The following is a 12,314-nucleotide window of genomic DNA, read 5'->3' as shown; positions in this document are numbered from 1 at the left end:
CTTGACTAGTGTTGCCAGATGTCGCAAGAAAACAACCAAATTGGTTTAAAAAAAGAAAAGCGAGTTGGATGATCATTAGGCCTATTAAAAAAAAAAAAAATAATTAAAAAGCATGGGTTGCACAAAACATAAATTAGACAATGCTAAACTGTTAATTGCATTACAATATTTTATTTCAATAATCATATCCTCTAAACAAAAATATATTAAAATGTTGCACACACAGGCTAATCATATGTCAATAAATGCACAGCAGGTGGGGAGATCTGGCAACTGTGAATTTGTTAATTGAATTACAATATTTTATTTCAATAATCATCCTCTAAGCAAAAAAAAAAAAATATTACAATGTTGCACACATAGGCTACTGTGTATAAATCATATGTCAATAAATGCACAGAATAGTGTGCATTTAATGGCATTGATATATTGCCCTTGAACAGCAGGTGGGGAGATCTGGTTACTGTGATTAGTGGTTGGTCACATTCTTGCCAAGCACTTGACTGTGTGACGGGCTCGTTTCGGAGGTTTGCTGTACCTTTAAAAGTTGCATGGGCCCGCTGGCACATCGGCCCCGAAAGTGTGAATAATATTCAGTAAGGAGTTAAGCTAAGTGGGAAAGCTTTTAGCACATTATCCGCTGGCAATTGCACACTAATCTAATTTTTTTCCAGCCAAGGTCCCTTATAATATATCTGCAGCATTGGATTTGCATTTGAGTGTCGCCTTAATGGGTTTAAACGCTGTAGATCTGGGGCTCTTGCGTCTCTCCAGAGAGAGTGACATTGAGGATGAGGTGATTCCTCAAGCGGAAAATACACAAGAGTCAGCGCTTTTAGGATATAGTATATTTATATACAGACGAGCACGCGGCACGAGCACGCGCAGGAAGTGTATAGACTACAAAAGCAAAGATGAATAGTGATTCAAGAGAATAATCAAAAACAGATAGCCTACCTTAATTGTGTGTGTTCATTTATATATGAAATATAGGTATACCAAAAGCATTTAAGAGCTGTATCCTCTACTGTTAAGTCTCAGCTGAACCCAGGTTAGACATAACGCGACAGACCAGTGCTTATTTATAAGAAACGTGTTAGTTAAAATCTGCTGTAATGATTTCACCAAGCTCGATCGGCATAAGCTTACTAAGTGTTTGACTTGACAAAGGGCCTGTGTCTCAATTTTGGCATCAAGGGAGAGAGGTGGCGTCTAGACAGGATTTGTTCTTATCAAAAGTTCAAAAGGAGAACGCGGGGGGGGGGGGGGGGGGGGGGGACTGAGAAACGTAACTGTTACTAATTAGATAAGGAATGTTACTGAATCTATGAAAATAAAAGCATAGAAGATAATAATAATTATTATTATTATCATTATTATTTAGGCCTAATTATAGAATAATAGGCTAGAATTGTATTAGACCCCTATTTATATTTTTAGTAGCCTATATGTTTTTCTTTCATTTTGTTGTGACTTTTCTGTTCTAATTTTTCAATCACTAATGAGTCAAATTAGTAGGCTACCGTAAATATAGCCCATATCTATTTCCTGATTTTTATTTTTTTTTTTCAGGACGATGTCGTTTAGAGCGACAAAATCAGAAAATTGATAAATAGCCTATGTTGTTTTTGCTTTCCAATATTATGTGTAGGCTATAGCAGTATAACTAGTTTAAAATGCTTAGAATAAAATTTTACTTTAACTAAAAAATCTTATTATGAAAACATCTGGACCTGTGTTTTTGTCGGAGAAAATGTGTTCTGAATAATGGATCATATCATAGCATAAAAAACTCCCTAAAAAAATAATATAAGACATATTAACAAATACAATTAGTTTAATTCTAGGTGATAAAACATTTGTCATGTTAAGGAAGTCATGTAGCATTCCTTTACAAGATGTGGACATTTAAGTTTTCATGCATGATAGAAGCTTTATATACATAACCAGCTTTTTAGTGTAGACAGATGTGACGTGTTAAACACTGATTTTAGGAAACTGGGTTTATTTTTCATTTTGACGGCTCTCTAAAGTAGGCGTAATCACTTTTGGTGAACTCGTGAATATTAATAATGTCGTTCTGATAAATAACGTTAATAAATAACGATAAGCCACGCCTCTATCAAAAATCTATTCATTATGATTCGCCAGCGCGTCACACTTTCGACAAATCAGAAAGGTTAACGTCACGAGCATAAATTAATATTCATGAGCCATCACCGTAATAGGATTTATAAATAAACTGAGTGGAGGGCGTTGAAGAGCCAATGATCTAGAAGCAACACAACGATTGGTCGTGACTCGTGGCTGTGTAGGACGGGGGGCTAGTGAAATTAAGGAGACTGCAAGGGTCCAACACTGACAATGAAAGCCTTGCTTTGCAAGAGAACTAGAGGGTGACTGGAGCGAGACACACAATGTCCAAACCGATTTGGAAGTAGCACACGCATCAGCCTGTAGCCTGCAATCTTCTGAGTCCTGACTTAAACATCATCTTGCAATTTAAAGTCGTTTCGGGACTTACTCTGGACCTGTTGAGAATAGTTTTGAGCACTCGCATCATGGAGTACACCTCTTCCCCAAAGCCTCAGCTCTCTTCTAGGGCGAATGCTTTCTCCATAGCCGCACTCATGTCAAGTGAGAAATCAAAGGACAAGGAGTCGGAGGAAAGTACCATCAAGCCGCTGGGTAAGAGCAGATCTGACTCTTTTACGAGTTTCGTGAGTGAGTTTGCATGCGAGGCGAACGATGACATCAGCGTCAAACTACAGCAGTTTTATATAAAAGGAAATAGTATAAAATAACTGAGTATTGAAATAATTACACTGTTTTCACTGGGTTATACAATTGCATGTGTTTTTGAGGTCGTAAAAATTTGAATATTCTAAGGAAACTGTAAAATTGTGACCTGTCAATATGATGAGTAATATTAAGCTTTTTGTTTGTTTGTTTTAAATATATAGAATGAAAAATATTAAATCAAAAAGTGAGATTTTGTATTTGGCCAATTTCTGTTGTTTTGTTAAAATGTGTTAAAAAGATTTTGTAGGTAGCATAAACCCACTAAACTCACACATCTCGTACGCCCAACAGTTTATTTACATTTACGATATAGAAGTGAAGTCTAATTTGACTAGCAGTAACTATTAAATAATAAAAAAAAAAATTATAGCTGGTTTTATGCCCACTGCATTGGAATATTCCTGGCGCTTCTATACAGTTTACAATTTTAAATTTCAGGCAAAATGAATAAAAACGTAAAAAAATAAAATACTTTCAATATTTAAGCACGTAAATACTATTTATTTCAGTCCATTATTAATTATAGCAATGTGAATTGTTTATACATATAATTACATTATTTTTACATTTCATATAGGCTCAAATATGATTATTAATAATGATAATAAAACTAAATATGCAACGTTAAAGCAAATGATGTAACTGTGTTGTGCTGTTTTTGTATATGATTGTGATATTTTATTAGAACCAAACCAAATTTTGCATGCTTGCCCCAGACTTTAACATCTTTTGTAACACTAACTGCAATAAATGTGTGCACATATATCTTATAATGCGTGATCCTTTTTTAAATTCTAGAACAATTCGTGGAGAAGTCGTCGTGTCACCCAAACCTCGCCGACCTGCCTTCGCTGGAGACCCACGGTGACTTCAGCAGCAGCAGCAGCGGCGGCGCTCCGTTATGTACCGAGCCGCTCATTCCCACCAGCCCCGGCGTGCCCAGCGAGGAGATGGCCAAGATCTCCTGCAGCCTCGAGACGAAAGAACTCTGGGACAAGTTCCACGAACTCGGCACGGAAATGATTATCACAAAATCTGGAAGGTAAAAAAGCTGAAATTATTTTACTTTTCGTATTTTTAAGTCAGCAGCCTATATTTAATGCATAATTCATTCATTCATTTAGTAGACGCATTTAGCAGGACAGGCCTGTTGTCAGTAGACATGGGTTTGAAAACGTCGCCATATTTAAAATAGGCTAATTCAGCTCATTTGTTTTACACAGTTGAACTAACATATTTAGTTTACTCACGTAAATGCCATTTATAAACATTATGTTGTTTCAACAGACGAATGTTTCCGACAATTCGTGTATCATTTTCCGGAGTGGATCCGGACGCCAAATATATCGTACTAATGGACATCGTTCCTGTGGACAATAAGAGATATCGATATGCCTATCATAGATCCTCGTGGCTTGTGGCTGGAAAGGCAGATCCACCTTTACCTGCCAGGTAAGAAGTTGCGTTGTTATATGCGTTGTTTTGCTATTTTGATAACTTAAAAAGTTGCTAAATCATCATCAAAATGTGAATATCCAGCGTAAATAAAAAGGGAATAAATTGTCAAAAACATTATTTTATAATAGATCATTTATCAGCTGAAGCGGTAATTCGCTTTGAATGTGTATTCACGCGTAATTCTAACATATTTGAATTTCGAACGTTCTATTTTTTCTGTTTTTGTTTAAATTATTTATTTTTAGTTATTTTTAGATTCAAAATCAATTTTGTGAAATGTAGGCTAATTATAAGGATAAAATGTAATCAAAATCGAATAATGCACCTATAGGCTTTATCCAAACGGATCGACCGCATATGTTAATTTTTTTCTGATATTATATTTCAGGTTGTACGTGCATCCAGATTCGCCGTTTACAGGAGAACAGCTTTTGAAACAAATGGTTTCTTTCGAAAAAGTGAAGCTTACAAACAACGAACTGGATCAGCACGGACACGTAAGCTCAAAGCTTTAGTTTTAATTTGTGCTATATTGCGCTTTACATTTTAGTCTGTCAGTGTGTACTAATTATAGCTAATTGTTTAATGAAAATAAAAATAGTAGCCTAGGCTATCTGTAAAGATGTAAACATAAGTGGCTTTACAGAAAATATATTTTGCCTGTAAATACCCATACTTTCATTTACGTTTTTAAAAAATGTGAAGATTATTCAATATTTGGATATACAACACAGCATATTTAAAGTAAAAGTAGACTGATGATAAAGCATAATAGTGTTTTCTATATTGCAAGGAGATAATGATGATAATAATAAATATTTCAGTAATTAATGAAATGCATAGGGCATAATACCTTCTGCAAAGGCCTGGGTTTTTATATTTATTTAAGATATTTATGATTTTACATGCATCACATAAATTAAATTTTTCTAATATTCCTGACCAATTTTTTCATCAGATCATCCTGAACTCCATGCACAAGTACCAACCCCGAGTTCATATCATCAAGAAGAAAGATCACACAGCATCACTTCTTAATCTAAAGTCTGAGGAGTTTCGTACATTTGTCTTCACTGAGACAGTTTTCACTGCGGTCACTGCTTACCAGAACCAGCTGGTTAGTACAAATCAACCAGTTTCCTAATTCCTTTGTACGGCAGCTGGAAAAGCCAGTATATATTTATTGTAAAAATTTATGTTTTGAAAACACAGTATATTTTGGCAACAGTTTAAAATTGATTTGATTTTAGCAGAACAGTTCACTAGAAGACATCAGTCATTCCATTTGGATTTATGTTTAATTTAATGCTCATGACATCATGTGGGAGAAGAAAAGAGCTGCTGGATTAATTCAGTCGTTTCCTGTTTTTGCTGCAGATAACCAAACTGAAGATTGACAGCAACCCTTTTGCCAAAGGCTTCAGAGACTCCTCCAGACTCACGGATATTGAGAGGTATGAGGAATTCTGCTGCTAGCCGTGTGTTGATTTCTGACCCGTGTTCAGTGCAGTGGGTGATTGCAGAGGGAGGAGCAGCTGCTCTGGGGAGTGAAACGCATGTGTGGTGGGGAATGTTCAGCCAAACTCATTAACAAGTGCACAAGTGGCTTTTCATTAGAGTCTCATTAGACCTAGACGTGTGTGGGCAGGTTTGTTCAATGAAAGCTGGAAAAAAAGTTAACTTACAAGTGTGGTTCATGTGGTCAATTAATAAATAAATAATAATAATATCATCATAACAAAAAGGTAAAAAAAAAATAATAATTATGTATCTATGTATGAATTTTGCCAACCTGTGAATGTGTTATATGAATACCATATATTTTAATTAAGTCGATTTTAAGATATATAAATACCACAAAAAACACACTTGAAAAATGTCAATATCTTTCTGACCTAAGTTTCACAAACAAAACAATTGAGTGACTTAAAAATAATTTGATAATGTTACAAATGCTGGAAATGACAAATTACAAATTACACAACACAGCCTAATATAAGATTTAGAGCAGATAAAAATAACTACTAAAAGTAATAATTGCAGGTTCTTTCTTTTTATTGTATATTCGTTTATTTTTTATATTTATGAATAATGCACTTTTTGCCCACTAGCGAATGTGTGTTAAATTATATGATCTCTAAATGCCATATATTTTAATTAAGTCAATGTTAAAACACACACACATATATATATATACTACAAGAAAATTCACAAGAAAAATGGTCAGTATTAGTGCACTTTTCTGACTCAAGATTCACGAGAAACATGACTGAATGACCCAAAAATACATTTCTAAAGCTTGAAATGCTGGACTGATTTTGGTAATGTGCTCTCAGATTAGCATTCCATTTGCCAGCAAGTTCCATTTCAGACCCCAACGAAAGAACAACTGAAAGTCAATGACTGCCAAAAATACCACACAAAAATGCATCCTGCTCTCTCTCCTTCTCCGTCTCTCTATTTCTTTTTCTCTTTGGAAGGGCTGTGAATTAGATCTGATCAATTGATCTTCAGGGAGCTGCAGAAATCGCATTAGTCTGGAGTCGGGCACTGCACTAAAACACAGCGTAATTCAATTGGGCCCCGTGACTGATTGAAAACAGCCACCCAAGTTGTAGGGCTGCGAGGCCCCTCTCCTCGGGAGCGCATCGCAGATAAAAACACACATATTTGTATTGCGCTGCTGACAGATATTGCACTTTCCTAACCTAATTGGGAGGCTAATGTGGACGCATGGCTCTTGTGATGCAGGCCATCTCAGCCTGTCTGAGGAGTCTAATCTAACAGGAGCTAATGCACTTACTGCAAGGCCAGCAGACACACTTCTCTCTACGCACTTGCTGTGTGTTAACATATTTTTATGCGCTTGTTGTTTAAGCTAGCATGAACTGTCTGATTCATTGAACACAAAGCTGCAGAGAGACACTTTGGATGTGTTAATTAATTAGCATATTCACACATTAATGTATGGTTTAAAAAGTTGGAATAGTAAATAAAAGTTATAAAGTTCCTCACTGTGTTACCTGAAATAAAATAAATAAAATGTAACCTTTTTCAGCTAGTTAGTTTCCAATTAATTTCTCATTTTGCTTTAGTTTAACTTGATTTACTAAAATAAACAACTAAAGCTAAAACTGAAATAAAAATAAAAAAAGATTAAAAAAACTAAAACTAAAACTAAAAAAAAAACAAAAAACAAAAAAAAAAAATGGACAAAAATGTTAAAGTATTATTTTGTGTTTATTTTTGGAGCTTGAAAAATATTAGTTTAGTTTGTTAAAATGAAGTTTGCTTAGGTTACATAACCAGATCAAATGATTTTGTATAAGTGATTGTGGATATAGAGATATATTTTGGGCTATTGTCTTTTGATTTTGCTGTAGGGAAAGTGTTGAGAGCTTGATCCACAAGCACTCTTACGCCCGGTCACCCATTCGGACTTATGCTGGTGATGAGGAAACCCTGGGTGAAGATGGGCTCTCGGCGCACAGTAGAGGTGAGAAAATTCTCCTGTAACATAAACCATGCACTGTAAAAATATTCTGTTAAGTTTACTTTTAAAAACAGCAGCTGTAGATGCTAGAATTTATATAATGCTAGAGTTATATAATGTTAATATACAGCTTTACTTGAACTGCGAAAATCTGCTTTGTAACTAAAAATGTACTGAAAACCACCATAATAATACAGGTGGTGAAATAGAAAGCCATAAGATTAATAAGAGTTCATCATATAGACTGTACACAAAAAGATGAAGAACCAAAAGGGTAACACACATGAAAAAATAATGCAATAAACATTAACTAAATAACAGAAAATGTAACACAAAATACCCTACTGTCTTTTACTGATTAAAAAAAAAGAAGAAGAAGAAACAAAACTAGTTATATAAAATGCAATCATATGTCATGTTTCACACAGTTTTCCAGAACAATTTTTGGTTACACTTTATTTGAAGGTGTCCTTGTTACAGTGTAATTATACAAGTACTGTACTTACTATATGGTTAGGAATAGGATTTGGCTTAGGGGGTTACTTGCATGTAATTATGCATAATTAATTGTTACTATAATAGTAATGACATGTAACGTAACAAGGACTCCTTAAAATAAAGGGATGCCCAGTTTTTCATTATAAACTATATGGCAATTCAAAGTTTTACTTCCATTTACCATAAAATATAAATTTCATTTATATTCCATTACATTAATTTCATATTTAATTTATATTCCATTAAATTAATTTAATTTCATTAAATAGTCATTTAAATTTCATTAAATATTCATTTATATTTTATTTATATTTAATTTAACCATTTACACTCTTAAAAATGAAGATTATTTATAGGCATCAGTGGTTCCATGAAGACTCTTAGAGCCTTTCCGTTCCACACAAGGTTCTTTGTAGCAGAACAAGTATTTATTAAAATGTTCTTCACACTAAGAAAAAATAGGCTACTTCTTTTAAGAATTGTTCACTAAGATTCTTTGGGGAACCAATAATAGTCAGATAATACCAATAATAGAATCACTGCAACCCCCCCCCCCCCCCCCCCCCCCCACTATTGGAACCTTAATTTTTAAGAGTGTAAGCTACCAATGAACCAGATATTAACTGTAAAGTTTTTTCTGAAAAAAATTTCTAGCAATTTTTGCATTATGGTGTAAATATGCTCATTTTATGGTACAAATAATGCATTCAATTCTTTCCCTGTAGGTTCAGCATTCACCGCATCGGACAACCTCTCCCTCAGCTCCTGGGTCACCACCACGTCTGGCTTCTCAGGCTTTCAGCACCCTCAGTCTCTGTCTGCCATCGGAACCAGCACAGCGTCCCTGGCCAGTCCTCTTACTCACCCCATCCAGGGCTCTCTACCCCCTTACAGTCGACTGGGCATGCCTCTCACCCCATCCGCCCTGGCCGGCTCCATGCAGGCCAGCGGGCCGACCTTCCCCTCCTTCCACATGCCACGCTACCACCACTATTTCCAGCAGGGGCCCTACGCCGCCATCCAGGGACTGCGCCATTCTTCCACAGTCATGACCCCGTTCGTATGATTCCTGCCACTTCAGCCTGATAAGATTTCCCAATCGCCGGCATGCGAAGACGGCACCCATACACACATGCTTACACATGTAAATAATATTGACTGACACAGCATTGACTAACGACCCGGACGTGCTTCTTCTCGCAGTTGTGCTGGAGAAAAAGTGAATGAAAAGCCCAGCAGACACGGATTCTTGTAAAACAGAACTTCAAGCATGAGTTTTTAGTGTTGATAAGAGACTCAGAAATCCGTCTTCATCTGCAGATGTGTTAATGCTACCTTTAAAGGGATAGTTCACTCAAAAATGAAAATTCTGTCATTATTTAATCACCCTCATGTCGTTCCAAACCTGTACGACTTTCTATCTTCCAAAGAACATAAAAGAAGATATTTTGAAGAATGTTAATAACCAAACAGTTTCGATTCCCATTGACTTCCATTTCTGGTCCATATAATGAAAATCAATGGGAACTGAAAGTGGTTACAAACTTTCTTCAAAATGTCTTTTTTTGCATTCCACAAAAGGATAGAAATTCATACAGATTTGGAACAACATGAGAGTGTGTAAATGATGACAGAATGTAATTTTTAGGTAAACTGTTTCTTTATAGATTCATCTCATTCCTTTATCGCCACCCAGAGCCAGATGAGGGAGAACGTAACACTGGACTACTGCTGTTTCTCATTCCACGTGATCCATCACCTCTTAATGATATGATACAGTATCTGTGGAGCTGCCAACCACTCAGCCCTCCTGTTCAAATTGTGGACACTAGAGGGTACTGTGCTATTTGAAAACTGCAATACTGGACGGAAACAGCATACATGTGTACATGCTAGACAGCCTGGTTTTATCTTTCTGGTCAGAAGTTTCTTTTCTTTAAAAACTGTTTAAGGCATTTTATTGTGTTTTATATTTAAAGAGACAGTTCTCCAAGAAATGAAAATTCTGTCATCATTTACTCACCCTCATATTGATCTAACACAAAAAAAAGATATTTTGAAGAATGTTGGTAACCAAACAGAATAGGTTTCCATTGAGTTCCATTATATTTTTTTGTCCATACAATGGAAGTTAAAGGGAACTTGAACTGTTTGGTTACTATTCTTCAATATGTGTGTTGGAAGGACATGAGGGTAACCAGTAAACTATGACAAAATGCTCATTTCAGAGTAGACTATCCCTAATAAGTTGCTAATCTGTCCTCAGCGAGAAAAACTATAAATTAGCATAATTTCATTAAAAAGACACAATGAGGGTGAACTGCAACTGATATGAACCAGCGGACACGTGAGGCCATTTCTATAAGTCACAAACAAGAAATCCAGAGGAAAATGGACAGGTTTCTGTTTTGTAACTGACTAATATTTCAGTGCCAGAAACTGAGCTTTAGCTACTCGAGGCTGCTTGTCGACAGCCAGCTTGCAGGAAATCTACACCTGTAAATAATGGGCCAGCTTTTAAATAATAGCCTCGTCTTCCCCTGGGGAACGAGGGAAATTGGGTGATTTGTGGCTGAAGCGTTCCTATTTGTACAGTCACATCGACAACAATTCATCAACATCCTGTAACCAAATCACAGAGAAACAGCGCTTGCTGTAATAGCCAGATGAAGACGAACTGGTGTGTGTGTGTGTGTGTGTGTGTGTGAGGAACATAATGATGCTGCGGTTTTTATTTATCCTTCAAATTTGAACAGAACAGACAAGCATAAATACACAAACAGAGCCACACAATGCTTTTCAGGGTTGAGGATGTTTTATTCAGATTGAATGTGTTGTCTAAAGTAAAACTGATATATAAAAAAAACTGTGCCCACCATTTCAAGCCTTTAATTTGCAATATATTAGCAAATGTTTTCTCTTTATTCCTTTTTTTGTTTGTGTGTATTTCTACTTCAGATGTATCCTACTCATGAGATGTCTGACCATTTTTGTTTTGATGCCTTTTTTAAGTGCAATATATTTATTTCAGCTATGAAAAAAGATATGGCTAATGTAATATTTGAAGCAATGATAGATGTTATTTGTAAACAAAATGAAATATATATCATCCCAAAATAATGTTGTGAGAGTTTGATTTTTATGATTGCATTGTTGTTAAATGTTGCCGACACAATTATTGTATTAAATAACTACAATATACAGTATGCTCTTAAAAAATAGGTTCCTAATTGACGTGTTCCATGAAGAACATCCATGCAACCTTTCCATTCCACAAAGGTTCTTTAAAAACATTTTGTAGATTATTAAAACATTCTTCGTGCTAAGAAATAAAAAAGGTTGTTTGGAACAATGGAACAGTTCACTGAAAGGTTCTTTGGGAAACCAAAAATGGATTTTCAATGGCATCACTGTGAAAACACCCCCTTTTGGAACCTTTATTTTAAAAAGTATAGGATATTTAAATTCATCTATTTTTTGGTTTTATTTACAGTATAAAAGTTGCATTGAACTGACAGAGTTAAAAAACAAAAACAGTTTGACTTGTGCATAGTCTATGTGAGGAACATTCATTTAAGCATCAAATTATATGCATCAATATATTGAAAAAGAACTTGAGAATTGAAAAAAACTTTCTTTTTATTAAATATACTTTTTTACTTTTACTATTTACAATAGAGTGAAAGCACTTAAAGGACCTGATGGGTAGCCAACGTAAATATGTACAATTATTCAACACTCTTTTTATTCAATAGATTCATTTTTTATTCAATAGATTGTTTTAAAGATGACCGTTCTTCTGAAACACTTTAAATTCTCTTTTCAGGGAGCAGATTGTGTACATTTTAAACTATACAGAAAGAAATGGCAAGTAACACTTTAAATAAAAAATAAAAAAAAATGAAGTAGAAAGACTGAAATAGTATTTTCTTGTCAAATATATTCCAATAATCTTTATTTTAGATTTACAACTTAAAAAAAATATATTTTTTTTTTAATACAGAGAACTATACTGCAGTTCAAACTGAAATAGCTTTGAAGCAATAGTCAAATACTAAATATT

General features: G+C 34.9%; 1 protein-coding gene across 1 annotated transcript; it reads left to right on the top strand.

The window, feature by feature from the left end:
- The first annotated feature begins 1,547 nt into the window (after nt 1–1,547).
- On the top strand, nt 1,548–11,605 carry LOC306887549 (T-box transcription factor TBX20-like). The gene is made up of 8 exons (XM_079445378.1): nt 1,548–2,688; nt 3,601–3,844; nt 4,090–4,254; nt 4,649–4,757; nt 5,219–5,377; nt 5,638–5,714; nt 7,644–7,756; nt 8,977–11,605. Exons 1-8 carry the CDS (start codon nt 2,562–2,564, stop codon nt 9,315–9,317), a joined length of 1,335 nt encoding a protein of 444 aa, XP_079301504.1. The 5' UTR covers nt 1,548–2,561; the 3' UTR covers nt 9,318–11,605.
- Nucleotides 11,606–12,314: the final 709 nt, after the last annotated feature.

The sequence above is a fragment of the Barbus barbus genome, assembly GCF_936440315.1.
Source record: "Barbus barbus genome assembly, chromosome: 21".
Classification (NCBI taxonomy): domain Eukaryota; kingdom Metazoa; phylum Chordata; class Actinopteri; order Cypriniformes; family Cyprinidae; genus Barbus; species Barbus barbus.
Note: the sequence above shows the minus strand (reverse complement) of the source record. Positions and strands in the feature narration are given on the sequence as shown.

Excerpts from the sequence above, each read along its gene's own strand:
- LOC306887549 (XM_079445378.1), top strand. The coding sequence starts at position 2,562 with ATGGAGTACACCTCTTCCCCAAAGCCTCAGCTCTCTTCTAGGGCGAAT. Across the intron at positions 3,845-4,089 it reads ATTATCACAAAATCTGGAAG|ACGAATGTTTCCGACAATTC; the intron begins GTAAAAAAGCTG and ends TTGTTTCAACAG. Across the intron at positions 4,255-4,648 it reads GATCCACCTTTACCTGCCAG|GTTGTACGTGCATCCAGATT; the intron begins GTAAGAAGTTGC and ends ATTATATTTCAG.